This window comes from Serinus canaria, chromosome 1 (genome assembly GCF_022539315.1).
Source record: "Serinus canaria isolate serCan28SL12 chromosome 1, serCan2020, whole genome shotgun sequence".
NCBI lineage: Eukaryota > Metazoa > Chordata > Aves > Passeriformes > Fringillidae > Serinus > Serinus canaria.
The window spans coordinates 46,635,805-46,655,034 of NC_066313.1; the positions used below are offsets into that span (position 1 = coordinate 46,635,805).

The 19,230-nt window shown below is 37.4% G+C and overlaps 1 protein-coding gene across 1 annotated transcript in view; it reads right to left on the reverse strand.

The window, feature by feature from the left end:
- The window catches only part of UBL3 (ubiquitin like 3), a 55,881-nt gene that overhangs the window by 3,402 nt on the left and 33,249 nt on the right, over positions 1 to 19,230 (reverse strand). The window contains exons 2-3 of the mRNA XM_009102859.4: positions 6,621 to 6,729; positions 3,024 to 3,110 (exon numbers count right to left, since the gene is read on the reverse strand). Of these exons, the coding sequence (XP_009101107.1) occupies positions 3,024 to 3,110; positions 6,621 to 6,729 (196 nt within the window). The remainder of the gene's footprint in view (positions 1 to 3,023; positions 3,111 to 6,620; positions 6,730 to 19,230) is intronic.

A 19,230-nucleotide genomic window follows, 5' to 3' on the forward strand; every position in this document is an offset into this window, starting at 1 on the left:
TTGCAGAATTTACTTGAAGCACTGCCTGTGCCTGCAACTAGAAGCTATTGATAACTTGAAATCTGACAAAGATGATGTATTGTGGGTACTTGATACCATGATACAACTGAAATCTCTGACTGTTAATATGCTCTTTGCAAACTCCATGGAAAAGGATTGTCTTCATAACATAAATTCTTGAATTACAAAATAATCACATTAGGAACATCTTTCTTAATATCAACACAATTCAGGAGACTTGATTAGTGAGTTGTGGAGATAAACTATTTACAGTAATCAAGTAGTACTCTGCTAATACTTATATTAACTAATTTCAGCTAGTATTTGCACAGTTTACACAAGTTCTTGCTAGAAATTCCCAGCTTCTTGCTTGGAGCACCACGTCAGCATCTGAGCAGCCTAACCTATGCTCAGTAATCCTTTCTTGCTCTTCTCTTTGTGCTCTCACCCCTTTCTCTCAGTTTAGCCAATTTGTATTTAATTCCTTTCCCAACTGTTCAATTCCATTGCTGCTTTGCATTTTCTATCGTCAGAACTTACTTTTCACCCCCTTTTGGAATGTGGATGGCACATGGTGGGTTAAACTTCCCTTCACCAGTAAATAAGGAAGCAAATGCTGCTAATTACCATTATCTACCAAGAAATGGAGAACTGTTGATTATGTATTACTTCCCTAATTAATATTATTTGAAATGCAAACTGCAGAACAAATATTTAGCTAAAGGATTAAATTTCCTGTTGGAAGCTGAACAACAGACTTTGCCTTGCTAGCCAACTCCCCAGCCCTCTGCACAGGCAGGACACAACAGAGCAGTGTGGCTCAAGCACTGCAGGCAGGAGCAGTGCAGCTTTACAGAGGTGCCTGTTCCAGACTGCTGCCAGTGCCATTAGTTCTGCTGTTCCTGTGGTGACAGGCCATTCAGAGGAGGTATCCCAAGGGATGATTCATTGAAAATAAAGTTTTTCACTTTTTCCGACCAATTTCTCTTTTTTGAGGCATCTAAGTTTATAGGAGTCTTAAATTCATAACACTACACAGACATGTAAGGTAAAAGTGAACAAAAATGGACTCCAGTTAAAAAGAAAAACACCAAACTGTTTGCTTGGAAACTTTTGTTTCACTGGATGATAAAATGATTTTCAGGAGGTCCAAATTCCAGTCAATATTTCTTAATCACCTAAAGCAAATATAACACTAAGTGCTATAACTCAAAGAGAACTGCAGCTAGAAAAGCTTAATGAAAGTTAAACTAAGTTAAGAAACGTAATATATATACTGTTTAAAAAACTCCCCCCTTCACCTCCCTTTTAAAGGTAACTAGTTCACTTAAGGTTACCTCTAATGAACAACACAAACTGAAGTAAGAGTCTTTTCAGGCTGTTTCATGAATTCCTGTTCCACTTTCAGCTGTGTAATCTTACTCCTGATAACTTCATTAGTGAAGTTGAGCCAATGTTTTAGGGATTCTTTTTCTTAAAACAATACAGCAATGAAAATATTTTTGAAAAACACTAATATACATGTAAGATCCTTGGGGTAAAAACATGATGATTAAATCTCAACGCTGAGTGATTAAGAATGAACTAAAATGCCCTGAATCCAAGTAAGTGTTCAAAATTCATAGACCTAAGTTAATGCAAAAGTCAGCAGCATGCAGCTATTATTTTTCAGCTTAACTCATTAAATAATATATTAAATATATTGAACAAATATTCAACATTTTCTCAGATTTAGACAAATGCCACTAAAGGGAAAAAATACTGGTGGTAAAGAGCAGCATTCAGTAAAGTGTAAAGTAAATAAATGGCAAAGTAAATCCCACTTAGCTATCCTTGCCTGGAAATGTAGGGTAAGACTAGCATCTTTAACTGCAGAGATGATCCAAGACTTAACATTTGTCTTTCAACTCTATTCCAACTGCTACTAGCTGCACTCACTGTCACCTGGTAAAAATACAAATTAAAGAGTGAATAAAAATTTCAGAGTTCTTCCAGCTGAGCTGACAATGATCTTGTTTGTATATATAGAAGCATTAAAAATTTATATATGTGGAGAGTAAATCTATAAGTACATCACTAGGCAACACTGGGAATGGTAGAGAGTGAATCAATAGCTATATCATCCCAGTCAATTCTTCATGGAAAATCACCACAGGCAGTCCAGAAATATTATTTTCAGATTGCTCTTAACTTCAAAAACAATTAACTGGTAATTTTGTATTATAATATATTCTCCTTTCTGTACTGCATTCAAGTACCAAACCATAAATAATTTAAACATACAAAATAGGAGCATTAATTAGTTTTTAAACTGACAAAGAATGGAGAGTCTCATATTGTTTAGTCATTGATACAGCTGATATTCCCACTAGCAAATGCTACCTACAAAAGGAGGGATGACTTAACAAACGTGTGTCACACCTCTCTGAGGGGTTCCCACCAAAATGCGTAATTGCGGGAAAACACTTGCCACGAGGGGGCACAGTTGAATTGCATTTCCTTAGCAAACGAAGTGAAGCCATTTACTGTTGTTTTCACATAACTATGCAATTGTATCCCTGGGAGAGCACTGGACAGCAAGAATGCTTCCCCTCATTCTCATTCACAGGGTGTCTTCCCTGCGTTGCACTAAGATTTAAACTATTGTTTGACCAATTATCATAAAGTTTATCAAGCATTTTAAAACGCTTCAGATATTTATTAAGTAGCTTATACTGCAAATGCAGTGTAAGAGAGGTGGAACAAAATATTCCATTTAGAAAGACAACAAATAAAAGCAGCACTGGCATTTCATTGTGTGAGAGGAGACTTGACTTAGCAGGTGGGACCTCGCAAAGTTTAACAGCTCGTGGTAACAAGATGGGAAAATATGCAATAAAGTACAATGTCACTCTATGCATGAGAACAGCAGTATAAAGCAGGCCATCCTGTGATCTTGAACAGTAAAGTAGTATTCACTGAACTGTAAATAAATATCCCCTTTTGCCTAACTTTAACACATATAATGAAAATTATTTTCATACCTCCTAGTGTCACATTGCCATGAAGAAACCTCCCTTGATAAATAAGCCGCAAGATATTTGGACTGCTGACTTGTTCTTCTTCCCAGTCTGAAGAGAGAGAGAATTTCCACAGTTACATTGTAATAAAAACATCTTTTATTACTTCTCTCACCTTTACCCAAGAAGAAAATCAGGAAAGGACTCTTTTGTATAAAACACTGAAGAAAGAACACAGGCTGAAGGTATAGGAAGATAATTTAAGACCAGCACTCCTGAAGTCTATTCCTGAATCTATTATTTGACCCTGGGCATCGAAACACGTAATTTTATGTCTGCGGTATAAATATTACTGATGTCACAGACTGCAGGATATATTTAGCACATACACAAGTCCTAAAGAAAATATTTCATACATGCAAATTGCTTCCTGAATCTTGATATCCAGGCCATTCTGAAGCTTCCCAAGCCACACTCCTCATCACCAGCTAATTGACTAACTGGAGCCGTTCTCCAGCAACGGGAAGCTGCCGCACACAGAGCGAGCGCGCATGCAATGGGTCACTTGAAACAGGACTCTGTGATCATGGCACTGAAAAAAAGTTCTGGAGGCAGCTCAGCGCCGGTCGATGATGGCCAGATCCAGCCAGTTCCATGTCTGGAGGGGGCAGTGACCTGAGCAGCCCCCGACCGCCACCACAGAGCCCGGGCACAGGCTCTCTCAGAGCACACACCCACCAATACGTTTTAAGGAGCTTCTCCAAGCCATCCATTTTTATGTGTGTTTTTATGTGTTTCAATGTTTTTATGTGGTAAATGGTGGTTGAAAAAAAGCAAGCTTGCATTTTCCTATAATGCTTAAGCTATCATAAATAAATGATAAGCTTAAATGGTCTTTTCCTACTCTTTTCCCATTCCCTGTCACAATGTGAAGAACAACTAAATATGCACTCTGCTTTCAGAACAAGTATCATAAAGCTTTGAAATGTTGAATTTAAATGGTCTCTCTGGGAATGCAGTGTCTTCTGTTTCTTAGATGACCAGATATCTGGCTACATTTGTTCACAAACATTCTCTCTTTCTGTTTTTGTAGTGTTTATATAGCAAAATCAATATTCAGCAAGGGATCAGGAACAGCCACAGAAACCAACCTGTTCCCTGAGAACACACAATTAACATACAGGCAATAGCAACTGGCATCACAAAAGGAGAAGAACTGAAAAGGGTAGAAGGTGAAGCATTTAAAACAAAAGCCACAGCTGCAGAGTGTACAGAGAGGCATCTGGTGCAAAAAGCAAGTAGGCAGAGATTGGGCAGCAAGAGCCATCTCAGCCTCAGACCACAGTGGGAGAAGGCTGGTACCAACAGAAGAATGTACAACACTCCCAGGTGCTCCCATGTGCCTGGTTTATAAGATTAGATCAAATTAGGCAACCAAAGCTATTTGAATTTCAAGTATTTCCACTTAGGGTCTGATTCAATTGTCTTGCAATTCAAGCACATGCCCGTTTGCTGTGCTGTGAAGTGGGCTACATCAAGGCTGAATTATCACACTGCTACCATAATAGTTTTGTTTTGGATTTTTTTACTCTATACAGTCTGAACACTCCACTATACTGTGGCTGTAAAGAGAAATTCAGCCACTGTACAGTGCAACAGTGATGTAAAACCACAACCAAAAGAAGACAGACTATATTTTGGCACAGGTATTTTCTCACTGTTAAGCTGCCAAGTTACCCATCCTTTTAATTTCTGCTTCTTGGCTGGAAGTCTGAAACATTTCTTTCTGACATGAATTCAAATTTTAATTTCCACTGATGACTAAATGAGCCAAGGACTCACTGAATCTGCCTTTTTTTTTTAAGTTCAGATAATTGCTGTACAAGAAAGAAGTTAATATTATTTAGCAGAAAATGGGGAGAAGAAGAAAACAGGTAGCCTATGTAGATGATAAACATTAAAATAAATTTGGCATTTTCTACTGCAAGTCGAGACATCCTTAATTAACAACTGTATTGCCAAAAGAGGTGGGGCAAGGTTTGCCTTAATCCTGCCAGCATGTGACGGAGGTTATTTCATTCCTTTTTTCCCTACAAGATCATGACAAGTCAAAATGGTGGTAAAAACAATTGTAACATCTCTGTTTCAAGGCAACTTTAGTCATCATCAAGATTTCTCAGTCCTGTGGCAAAGAGGAGCACTCTCAGTCTGAAAATAGCTAATGGGGCTAATGTTTGTGAAAATCTATATGCTATTCTGAAGTGAGATTTATTAAACATTCATCAAAACTTAGAGTACTCCCTCAGGACAGCAGATATTTGAACTGAGATTTCCATGTCTGGTTCTACTTTTTTTGAAGAAGAGACTTTATGGTCTGGGTTTCTTCCCAACTCTAAACTCAGAATCTGCAACTTTCAAGCTCTTCACAAGACTGTGAACATGACAACACGTGTTCACAGGCACAGACTTGATAAGGAAAAAAAATCCAGTTCTGCCTCTACCAATTCAGATAAATGTACACAAAGAACATTTGGTTATGACAACTACATTATGTACATATGTACATTAAAATATGTACAGCACAGAAGCTATGTTAACCTATTTTTTAAAGCATTTTACAGCTGTAACTCATACTTCAGAGGACTTAAAACCTCCTCCTTCATTACATATTTTACTAAATACATATTACTGCATCCCAGCAAATCAAACAGCAAACTGAACTTTTTTCCTGACCTCAAAGACCAGTTTAAGGCCAAAAATACTGATTATCACTATTAACTTTTTGGCATTAACTATTATCCACCATATGTCTTTGACAAAGACACCACAGAAACAGTGCAATGTTTTAGTTTGTCTAAATAGTAGTCTTTTTAACATCAAAACAGTAACCCAAATGAAGTCCTGTACCAAAAGAAGCATTTTCTTTCATCGTATGTAATGCTATGTCTGGGTTTTGGCTATTTTCCCATGAAATCATAGTCAGGGAGAACAGAAGCACTTTGTTTTGGGGAGCTATTCACATATGTGAATACACATCTTAAGTTCTCAAGTCCATTTTCCAAAGCCAGTATTCCTCTATGACACCAAGTATATTTACACAAACAACATCCAGTCTTCTAATGTCTCTTAAAATGAGCTTTTATATTAATTTTCTTCCTGGAGAAATATCAGTGTTACAGATCCTTTCCAAGATAAGGCAGTAAGGAAAAAGTACTTCAGACTCAATTTCACTAATGCATTCCTGTGACTTCCCATGTTTTATTTTAGCTGGTCTCACGTAAGAGGTTTTCTATCTCTGACATTTCCTCACACTTACTAGATCCTCTAAATCGATCAATAAAGTGTCTTAAGATAGGGAGAAAGAAGTACTTCAATTTCAGGAAGCAAATTTTAGATATAAAGTAAGAAACAGTCCTGACACCTAAAAATCTGCCCAACTGAAGGAACTGTGAAAAAGAAGGCAGGACACCTGTATTTCTACATAAATCTTTATCCAGATAGTGAATAAACATACTTAATTTGAACACTGAGCAAGAGATCAGTTTACTGACACTTCAATGTGAATATACAGGGAATCTCCTTGCTCACCAGTTAAAAAGCCAAAGCCACACTGCTACTCACCCATTGGCCAGTTGTCATACACATGTTTTGCAATATCTGCAGCAGAGTCATTTGGTGAAAACAGGAACTCTTTTGTTTTCCCGCTTACCAAGATGAGGCGCAAATTTATCTGGTAAAAAACCCCAAAACATCAGTATTAGGAAAGTTTACAGAGACAAATTGTTTATTTTTTACAGTTACTAAAAACTGTCATTGGTTTTGGAAGACTGATCCAAATGATTTGAGAAAACAGTTTAACATGTTAACATATGTTAAAAAGAGGGTCAAAGAGGTCAATAAAATGTTGTTCACATATCCATAATCTAGGAAGATTAAATTTTAACAGCTGGTATGTTTGATTATAAACACCAGAAGATTCTATTAGTGATTGAATCAACTGTGCCAGTAAAACATAGCTTTCAATAAGGTAGAAACATAGTCTAGCAATGATACATAAGCAACATAGCTCCTGAATGAAAAGTATAAACCTGAAAAATGAACTTAGAATTAAAATATCAAAATCTGCACCTGAATACCCTATGAGTCTAAATAAAAGCCCTAGAATGCTCCCTCTTGATCTCAGCCAGTGCATCTCCTACAAAATGCCAGAATTAGACAGCATCCTTCCTTGCTCCCAGCTGCCACAAAGCTGCCTTCCTGAATCCCTCTGCCAGTCTTCTGAATCCAAAACTTTGTCCCATAACTGTCTTTCACCACAAGCAAAGTGAGGCCCACATGCAACACAGCAATAACATCACACCGTAATTTTTCTTTCATTAATCTCCTACATATAACCACCAGCACCTTCAGCCATAATTTTCCTCTCTTCTACTTGCAAACTACTGAATATAATTTCTTTTCCATATAGCATTAAAATAACACATATAAAAAGCTCACTATGACATTATTTACAATGCAAAAGAGATTAAATTTTGGCTCCTCAAGCGACTGCTAGCAAGGTCACAAAATACATTTGGTAGCACTTAGCAATGCCCATGGCAAGCAGGAGTCTAGCTGCTGTTGTACTTTGACCTACAAGCCCACATTTCATCAAGTTTCAGTGAGACTTTAGCAGACTAACTGCTTGGATACTTTTTTCCAAGTCACACTCTCAAGCTGTGGCTCTCACTTTAGGTAAGTTGCAACAAAGCTTTCTTTGTTGGAATTCAGCAAACTGTTTTCTACATCAAATATCAAGTGCAAAATTTACAGCAAAGTCCAAGTTTTCTAGACTTCTTGAAAAAGATATCAGTGCATCACGTCTTCTAAACATAAGAGCCCTGCCTCAGCTGCCTACTCTCCACTTATTTCAGAAGCTCTTTAGACAGATCATCTATTCCCTCCTGAATGCTTTGGCGTGGATTCACCCCACCTGTCTTTAAGCACCTAATGGAGGTATCCAAATTACAATCTCTACCATCCAGCACACTGCAAGGTCAATGAAGGAATTGACCCCTCCTAAAAGCAATTCAGTGTCTATTTCAAAGTGCAGCAAGTATAAAAAGAGCGAGCATAAAAGGCTAAGTTCTACTCCCTGTCCTCTCACTAACACCCTTTCAAAAAATACAAGTTCTCCCATTAGCCCAGGAAAGTAAATGGTAGCTGTCTCTGAGAAAACACCACAGCCACTCCAAGAGCATCATTGCATACCATGAAATGACAAAAAAACTTGGAAGAGAGAAACTGAGGGAATGTTGTTTAGTCGAAGACAATTTTTCATAAAATTCAGAATATATTTGGCTATACACAATATTGTTTTCTTTGGAATTTCCACAATGATTAAGGATTTATTTTCAAATTTCACCAACATTTAGCAGAAAAAGCAGATCAAGTTCTACTGTTCTTGTTTACTCCAAAAACCTGACTACCGTAAAGAAACTACAGCTTCAAAAAGTTGGACTATATTCAGGTGTTGTTTTGCTTATATGGTCTTCCAGTTTCAGTATTTCGCCCCCCTTTACTGTCTCCACCTGTGTATGTATAGACAACACTCACATACACAGTTTCTTTAGCTGGACTATCCCAGAAAAGTTCTTCAAGCTTTCTCTAGTGAGACACCTATTTCCCCTTTTGTCCTAGGAGCCTGTCTCTGCACAATTTTTTCTATTTCCTCCTCAAACAAATGACAATTTCTGAAGCAAACTACATGATGTCTAACCAGATGCTTGTAGAACACCACCAATAATTTCCTCTGTCTACTGGAAACCTCTGTGACTGTGTCCCAAGAGCACATATGCCTTCTTCATAACTGTACCATGCTGCTCGCTCAGCTACTTTGCACCCTTTTCTACTTTGATCCTTTCAATTATTCAGCCTCCAAGCTTTTTGCTGTATCACCCTAAAGCACATAGCTACAAATTTCATCCCACTCCTACTACTCCATCCCTCAGAGAGAAAGGAGGCTAGGTGTAAAGAAGTATTCTGCATCACAAAGATGTTTTAGATTTACCCCATGTCTGGGCATTGGACCTAAGAAATCCCCCAAAGGTCTTCTTCCTCTCTACCTTACAAGCACTTTTCAAACTTCATATCATCAATGAATTCTAGCAGCAAGACATCTTTACACTTACCTTTGTCATTAAATGATTAGGAAACATCAAAATTCATCTGACAGTTGTTTCATAATGAATTTAATAACAAAAGCTCTCTGAGCTGCCACCCCCCCCTCTCAGCCAGGTCCTTTATATGAGGTTCACGGACACAGTTTCTCTAATACTTTTTAATTTCTCCTGTTGAACCAACAGTTTGCAAAACACCACCACATCAGTTACTAAGTACATATTCAAATGACACTGTAAAAATATGTATATAGAAATAAGTTCTTTTCATCACTTTACCACTCTGCAGTATTTGTAACTGGGGTGTACTGCATTTGATTCCACTCTCTCTATACCTCATTATTTTTAATTATTTTTAAAGCATTAATGCACCTTTTTAAAATACCAGCATACTGCCAAAAATTTAGGAAGTTCAGACCACATCACAAACTGTTACTTGTGCTTGGAGTGGGCTGCCTGTTTAAAAGAGCAAACAAACTAACCCTAAATTTTCAGCACCAGTGCCTACCTTAGCTTCTTCACCAGCAGCCCTTTTGCCTCTCACTCCAATTCCCCATATCCATTTCCTATACTCTAACTGGCTCATGAGACACCCCCATAGCTTGCTCCCTCTGGCTAAGCAGCTCCCAAACTCTGAATTTATATAATTTATCTAAGGATTTATTTTCCTTCATCTGTGTAATTTAGCTGTGATGGGGGTTACCTGGTTTTAAGACCACAGCACTTTCCTAAGCAGTAGACATAACACCATCCACTAGAACTACCTGGTTTGGATCCTACAAGGAGATGACTAAAATAAACCCCAAAAGATTAGCCCTGCTCAGCACTTATAAGTATGATTATGGCACTGCATTAACGTAGAAGTGAAGTTTTTCTTCTTCTGCCACAACATTAGGAAGACACATTTGTTTTATTCTCACTACTGAGTTTTGAGATCACCAGGCACACCGAAGTGAACACAGAAAGGAGATTAATATCACTAAAAAATAACCAAAACTAACTTGGCTTCCTGGAAAATTTCATTAAGTCATACCTCTGCAGTTAATACACACCATAAAATCAATAAAAGCAATATGGGCGGCGGGGGGGGACAGGGGAGGGGGCAGAAGAGTGAAAAATGTTAGATTCTTCTTTCCTTCTACCTCTCCAAGATGGATAAGGCTCTTGATGTTGAAGAGCATTTCTTATAGTCTTACTATAAGAATATGAAATATATGAAATATATTACTATATGAAATAAAAGGCACATTGAGATAAGATAATAATTTTACAGGGTATATTACAAAGTACGTGTAAAACACAGGATAAATATTTTTAAAAAATCACATATCAGTAGAAGCCCAAAATGAATTTTTAAGTCAGTCAAGCAGATGTTACATGAAGTGCAAAGATATAGCTGTTCTAATGAAAGGTTTGAGTATTTTCTTATTTATAGCACAGCATGCCACTGACAAATTTAGTTTCTCTCTCTCTCTCTCTCTCTCTCTCTCTATGTATATATATGTTTCTTAATCTTGGCTTGAAGGAATCTTAGTCTTGAGTTGCTTATCACACTACCCCAAATGGTTTGAAGCAAATAATCCTAAAACTTTGCTCTAAATTTAGAATCCAATCTCATTTCCCTCAAGAATAATGGTAAATGTAACAACTTGCAACTGCTGTACTACTTAATCTTGAAAACAAACTATAGGGGATCTGAAAAAAATATTTCTGGCAAAATTCCACAAACCTCAGAACTAAAAAGAGGAAAGAGAAAAGATAGGCCCACATGTGGATACACAATTACTCAAGGTGAAGAAAAAAGTCTTGGTTAGGTAGAGGAATTTTGACACAAAAGCTTCAAGTTTTTATTTTTCAAGTTAAGAAAGTATTCTAAGCAATCTGAGCTATCCTATTTCCTACATTAAAAGCTGCCAAGGAAGTTGTATCTGTATTCCTTGTATGCTTAAAGCCCTTCCACCTATTCTTGTCAAGTGTCTTGGTCACAAAAAACTTTTGCAATTCTCATAGTCCTCATAAGTTTGCTCTTCAACTGGGAATGTTACAACTGTCCTGATTATGGTTTGGGTTTTTTTTTTATTTTTTTCAGGGTACAAAAGGGAGTTCCAGCCTTTTGCTACAACAAAGTGATAGAGATCATACCCTCACACTTCTGCGTTGTAGCACCAACTGCAACATTACTGCTGAAAGCAGTCAAGGGCAGCCAGAGTATCAGAAGAAGGATTAAATACAATTTGCAGTCTACATCCCCTCTGCACACTTATGTAATAGCACATTCTGTTTGTGATCTCGACCATGCAAATCTCACCCTCTCCCCCCCACCCCAATCTAATAATCACAGCTCCAGTAACTACCCCATCAGTTGCACTGCATACACAATAAAAATTTTCGGCATAAATTATATTATCCAAACAACAATAACAACCCCCCCCCCCACCCTCTAAACAGAAAACCACCCAAAAATAAAACTGTATTTATGAAAAGATTATAATAACAACTGTGACCACAATTTTTGGAAGAGAAATTTGGGTCATATATGCTGACATAGAGCAAGTTGTGTTTTCTTTGTTCCAGGCATCTGCAAAGTTTGTTCATTCTTTAAGGCAGACCTACAAAATATCTTAGTGCCACAGCGCTTCTAATTTCACAGTTAATGTTAAACAAATGGGAAGTCACTTTAACATCAACAAACATTGTGTAGGTTGGAAATCTCATTTCTTAATGTTTGACTTCTCATCTATTCAATTAAATAAGCTAGTTGGTTATCAATTTTATGCTCCAGTAGCAGCTTAAGATTGCTCCCCAACTTACAATTCAAATGCAGAGAAGTGTCATATCACTACATCATATGCAGACCCAAGTTTAAACCAACTGCTTTTCTTTAGCTGTTTTAGGATTGAAATACACAAAACAATTTTTTCCTCAACATCCAATACACTTATTTTCTTGTTCAAGTTCATTAATGTAAGAAGTAAGTTGGCTCTCTAAAGACACATTAAGGTTTCCTAATGGCTCTAGGCCAAAGAGAAACCTCCCAGCCCCCCTAGAGTGACTGAATTCCACCAAATTTCCATACAAGGTTGAACAAAGCCCAAATAACAATCTTAAGCATCGCACAAGCCAAGTCAGCAGGGACCTGCAGGTTCTGGACACCAGGTCACTCCTGGAATGCATCCATCTGAATCTAATGAAGAACTTCAGTTTTTACATGTTCTGCAGGTCTGTTGTAGGACTGAGGTGTTTCACTGAGTGCTTTCTTCTCATTCCCAGCCTCAATTTATTCTTGAATAAGTTACACTCATTGATGTCATATGCACATCATGCTTTAGCCAAAAAAACCCTAGGGTTTTGATGGCTTTCTTCTGCATCTGCAGACAAGGACACACTTAGCTAAATTTAAAAAGCAAAGGTTCTCCTCATTAAAAGCCTGGCCCTTGGTGGGAACACTGTCTTCAGAATGCTGAAGCACATCAGTAGAGATTAAGGTAACTGGGCTTGGTAAGCCTGGAGGGGACCTATTAGCAGCCTTCCCGTGCCTAAATTACTAAAGGACCCCTTTACTGAGGTCCAAGACAGAAGATCAACAGAAAATGGTCATAAATGGAAACAAGAGACTCTGAACTGTGATCAGATAAAGGGTTTTCACCCTGAGGATCTCAAAACAGTGGTCACTCAGAGATGCTCTGGAAGCTCTGGCCTTGTGGATTTTCAAGGTCCAACCAACAAAGCCCCAAGCAATTTGGTCTGAATTCAGTGGTGAGTCTGCTTCCAGCAGAAGCTTGGGCTAGAAAATTGTTCAAGGTCCTTTCCAAAGTGAATAATTCCACAATCCACTTTAATCCCTATCCATATTTTTAGTTTTGTTTAAACTTTCTTAAGTATGCATAATTAGAATGATACACAGTATTTCAGGAATTATAAAATGATACTAGAACCTCCTTAAACCAACTGCAAAAGCCTCTCCATTTTCAATTACAAACATCACAACTGTCTTACATTTGTAATGCAGTAATCTCACAATGGTCTTCTCCAGCCCAGTTGTTTATATGACATAAACTTTCAAGCTTGCATTTCAAAATACAGGTTTTAACCACCCATAATGTACAGGATACTTTTATTTTAATTTGACTAATTCTGTTCCTATTAATTCAGTCTTTGAGATAATCCCGTCTCCACACAACACCACAATCATCTTCTATACTATTCATTATCAACAAATTTCATCAGCAGACTGATTTTCCTTGTCCTAGAGGCATAAACAAAAACAATACAAAGACAGCTGGTCCCAAAATTATCTTTAAGGAATTCCACTAAGCATAACTGACAGCCTGACACATCCTGAACACTGTACTTTACCATCTTCTCCACCTAAGTCACACACTCAATCAAACCCTGCCTTCCCCAGCTGATCCCTTGCTACACAACATCAACTACTTACTGAAGTCCAGGCAGATTACATCTCTTCTGCATTCCCCCTATGTGGAAAACACGCGCCTTCCAGAGAGAATTGGCTGATGAATATATCCTGATATAATTTGGATAAATAGAAATCATGAATTTTATTCCATTATTTCTTCTCTACTCCTTCTCAGCATCCTTCCTTCATGGTTACTCATCTGTCAAGTTCAAAGTTTCTCTTCACATCTTTTCACTCAACTCATACACAGATATTTTATAACTTAATTTCTTCAACCTGAAAAAACACCAAGAATGCAAATTCCTTGGGCAGACTCCTTATTACTAACCCACTACCTTTCATTTAATCAGCATCTGCCTCCTTGAAATCCAAAGCCTTTACATACACTCCTGCTTTGTTTATTCTTCCATTTGATTTTAACTGTATCAGCTCATGGTCATTGAAACAAAGTCATCTCCCTAAGCAGTCCTCTGAAGACTTCCAGAACTTTCTGGGAATTTGAGACACATCTAGAATAACAATATTAGCTCCTTCTCAGCCAAGAAACTAGCTGGTAGAGGGACTGAGGTCACCAAGGTAAGAAAGTAAGAGAGCAAAAGTATAAATTTGTAGCCCAAATGTGCCAGCATTCTCAATCAGAGAGAAGAGATCCTTCATTCTGAACTCTTCAGGAGTCACTTGGTAAAATAAATTAAACTACAGTTCTCATGAATCACACTTCTAGATACCTATTTTCACCAGATACTTTATTGGAAATAAAGGTAACTTAGCCACACTTCCTCAACTGAACACCTAAAATTTACACTTGTTAACCCTCAGAACCCCTGTATTTAGCTTTGCTCTACCTCTACAGCACCTTGCAGTACCTGTAATAAATTTACTCTGTATTATGAAAAAAAGATTGACATGGAAAACAAAAAGAAACATAAATTGTCCATGTGAATGAACAAAGCTCTGAAGGTCCATTGCCAGCTGCATCACTTGTTCAAAGGCACAGCACTCGTGAAAGTAGAGCAATTCCAACACGACACCAGGTAAATGTGACAGCACCCTGTGTCACTCTATTCAGGGCTAAGGTGAACTTCACACCAGTTCCAATGACACACTCACCTTTAGATTACTACAAAGTGAAACAAATATGGGTTCATGTGCAACTGCTTTCGCAAACAGGGAATGGATAAGGAAGCTTTGCACTGCTAAAAAAATTAGTTAGCAAATTTCAGAAATTCAAAGTGAAAAGAAAGAGAAAACGAAAAAAGAGCATAAACAAATTTTACTTAAAGGGGGGGAAAAAACAAAATCCTATAGGCATTTAACTCAGTAGCTATGACAGAACTAGCTGTTTCTATGGAAACTATGACACTCTTGAACTTAAAAGCCTCACTTCTGTTCAAGGAACAATGGCAATACCCTCCAATGAGTTCCAGGGTTATGTTTTCAGAAGAAGTATCTAGGAAACACTGTTCTTCAAAATAAATTAATACAGCCACTGTAATAAATAACCAGAAAAATACAATGGATTCCAGTCAAATTTACATATTGTTTCCTTTACTATCCTGACTATTTGCATTCCTGAAACGATACTGGTTGGTTTGGTTTTTTGGGGTTTTGTGGAGAGGAATGAGGTAAACACAACACACTAACGAGTCTGCTGGAGCTAATTAAGAACTAAGAATTTCCACTGAAAATCAACTTTAACAAGACTTGAAAACCAGAATAACTTTTTCTTACAACATACTGGTTCTATTAGCAAAAGATTTTTTCTTGATTTATTGAAGTAAGACTCTAACACAGAATAATTTGTCTCACAGCACTAGAAGAAAACTGAGGCACTACTTTACCTGCATCAAGTACCTGGTCTTCTCAGGTCAAGTAGAATTTTGGCCACTGTATCCCAAGTACATACTTCAGTCATAAACTGTCTCCTGCTGCCTCCCAGAATTCACTCTGACAGAGAAGACTCAAAGATTACTACTCTGATTACTCATTAGCCATAGTCAGGGCAGTTTCACCCTGCACATGTTATAATTGTCTTAGTCCATCAAAATCCTCATGTGCAAATTACAAGACAGAAGACATAGAAGACCTTTAACTTGTCTTTAACACATGTCAGAAGACCAGGAGACTTAATATAAATAAGTAAAAAATGCACAAAGTGGCATTCAAGTTTGCTATTTCAGAGTTCATCCTTTCAACTCGGTGTTGGAATAAGTGTACTTTCACTGAGGAATAAAGTGACTAAAACACGAAACAGTGAAACTGATATACTCAGATTACCATGAAATTTGGGTAGAGACCATTTTAGCCATCAGTATGCCACACTGAGCCAGTCAATTCCAAACACAAGAGTGGAAACAGCAGTAAAATTGTATCCAACATCAACACCCACAAGGGAAGTTCATGCTTGCAGGCTGAACCAGTTAGCTCTGGTCAGCAGGGCCACAGGAAGGTGGTTTGGTAACTACGTGGTTTACAGCTCCTGTTCTTAGGAGGGACCTGTAAAACAGGAACCACGCCATCCTGCGGTGACATTTCCTGGGGTCCCTGGCCCATAGTGCATGGAGTTAGTGCTGAAGCTCCAGCACAGGCATTTGTATGCCTTCTTCAGAACTTACATATTATAATAGCAGAGAAGAGTATTCCAGGGTTTCTTTATGAAGTGGCAAAGAGGGTGAGTAGGAGAGAGAGAGAAGAAGGTGTCTGTTTCTATATTTTCAATCTCTGTCTCCCTAAAAATATCTTTTAATGACACACATCCCAGTGTTTGACTCCAGAATTTAAAAGTGAAATCAGTGTGTACCATTTGTGTTAGCATTCTGCCATAGCTTCTCAAGAGCTGCCCCTGGATAAGCCCAACACTTTGTTTTCATCCTCTCCTATTAAACTGATATTTGAAGCTTAGCAGTCAATCCCACAAATATTATTAATGAGAATTCTAGTCACTTAAATTTGGATTTAATTCTGATATAACTCAATAATTCTTCTATTGTGTTCTGTAGAGAGAATATTTATGTATTTTTTAAAAATATTATTTAGGTTGGTTCAGTGACACCTTTTAAAAGACTGATGCAAGACCACCAAGTCTGTGAACACTGATGTTGTGCAATGCCTAACACCTCCAGTTTGAAAGTCAATACTACCACTGCTGCTAACAAAGGAGAACACACAATTCTACTGAACCTGCTCCATACATAGCTACTTTTTCCAAGTGCAAGTAGCAGACAGATACTCTCTATCCCTTCATAATCCCCAATCAATTATTTTTTCTTACTTTTAACCAACTTTGTAGGGTTCAATTTGATTTAACCATGTACCTAAAAGATCACCTAGACTGGGAGATACTACAACTTTATAACCCACACAGGTCATACCATAGACAAAAGTCAAAGTATTCTTCCACTTATAGCCTGGATGAAAAGAAACATCAGCTTCAATTTGACCAAAACTAAAGCTCTTTGGTGGGAAAAAAGTGAACACAACGAAAAGATTAAAAATACATGAAAAAAATGGACATTTCAAGGCAGCTGCTATTTACTGGAGCAATCAAAACAATTATAATTGCAAGCAGCACTTATTCATGGATATCCTCTAGTTTCACATCCTAATTTTCAGGAGAAAAGTTTGGGTTTTTTTAAATGTTCTTTGTTTGTTTTTAAATGAAGTTTTAAAACATGATTTTTCATATTAAGTTGCCTAAACATAATAAAGATGCATTGGGCTCTCTGCATTCTTGAGCTAGACTTTATTGCAGAAGTCCAACTGCTCCTCCCTTTGCTTCCCCTTTCTACCATGTGAGGCAGGAACACCAACTAAGGATCACTTCAGTGTGTATATTCAGGTACATGAACCTATACATAAAAAGACACAAGTAACTAGCCAATTCAGAAATCTCTTGGGAAATATTTAAATAAGGAAAAGAAAACATTTCTTTAAAAAGAAAAGACCCCCAAACATAAAACACACATACAAAAAACCACATACAAAATCACAAAAAAATCACCCCACTGTCCCGGAAATGAATGGGCTACTCCTTACATATGAGAGCATAAAGATTCATGAGATCTTACTCATGAAGATTACAGTATGAGATTTTACTTTTCCTCAGAAGCAAATTGATCTCCAACACAAAGCCTATATTTAAAATGTGCTACTCTTCCGGCCCCCCAAAATGGACAAAAATAGTCTGATTTGGAGCAGAAGAAAAATAATACAAGAGCAAGGAAACAACCCAACCTTCTGAATCCAATTTTATCTTCTCTTTTCTCATGCAATAAGTGTTGCATTATATGTTATTTAATACAGTTTACTGTGCAATACAGGAAACATCACACTGTGACTAAGTAGGAGATTATAGCTAAAAAAATACTATTTTCCATTTCAACTAAACACAGCTTGAAAAACTCCTAAGGAAAAAAAGTCACTCCATAAGGATAAAAAAGAGTGACACAGTTCTATGGAAGTCCCCTCATATAAACTCTGGGCTATCAATAAGTATGTTGTGTGAATAAAAAAAAAAACCAAAAAAACAAAAAACCAAACTTCCCTAGGATTTTTCAGGATCAGGACCTAGATCCCAATGGAAATACCAGCAACAGGAGGTCAACTTTGTGGCTTCTGACTTCACAGTCATATTGGGACTCTGCCGGCAGGTTCTTTAACTTGGTCAGCACCAAAGTATGAAATTTTTCAGGACTTGAGAGTGTGTGTCAAAAACAAAATAGAAAAAAAATCTTTAAAATCTTTTAAAACATGAAAGAGGCAAAGAGTTGCACCTTGACTTAGAGATACATTTCAGATCACTTGGGTGGGCATACCATAAAATTAAATTTTTATTAATAACTACCAATTCCTAGGTAGGTTCTGTGGGCTTACTGTGTATCATGGCAGTCAGCCATGATACACAGTATCATGTTTTGCCATTCCAAAGCACTACATAAAAGTGCTTTTGCAAAGTTTTGCCATTCCAAAGCACTACATAAATCACTGAGCTGTGATAATTAAAGGCAAGAGACAGGACATTATATATTTTTGTGTCTGATGCAAAATATAGTTCATATTTTAATCAAAATGGATGTTTCAATGACCAGAGAGCTCTTTTACTCTAGCAAAACCAAGCAACTCAGATATGAATGAGAACACAACCTTTTCTAATTGTTTTCTTTTTAAAATAGCCCAGAGAAAACACTGAATTACGTGATAAAAATCAAGGATTTTTATGCTGTTGCCAATTTATTCAGAATACAACTCTTCAAGAGCAAACAGCTTGACTTTGACCTCTGCTGTACTTCTCAGAATAGAATAATGAACACACTTTCTTTCCTTTTTTCCTTCCTCAATGAGTTACTCTTAATGTTCAACAAAAATTTAAGCCATGTTTATAGAAAGCTTACATGTTTTTCTTCTATTTAAACCTTATGGCACTAATGCATCCCCAAGCTAAGGTTGCTGAAGTCAACTGACTGAATGATTGGAATGACATCACAAATAAGGTCTGATGCAGTTATTTACTGTGCTCTGCATTCACTCTTGAACACTAAAAGGCACAGCTTATTCCCCTCTGAAGCCAGTCAAGTGCTTCTGTTGTTCCAACCGGCTCTCAGTCTAAGAGTAATTCTTATCCTGTTTCCATCATGAAGAGCACCAGCACATCCAGACT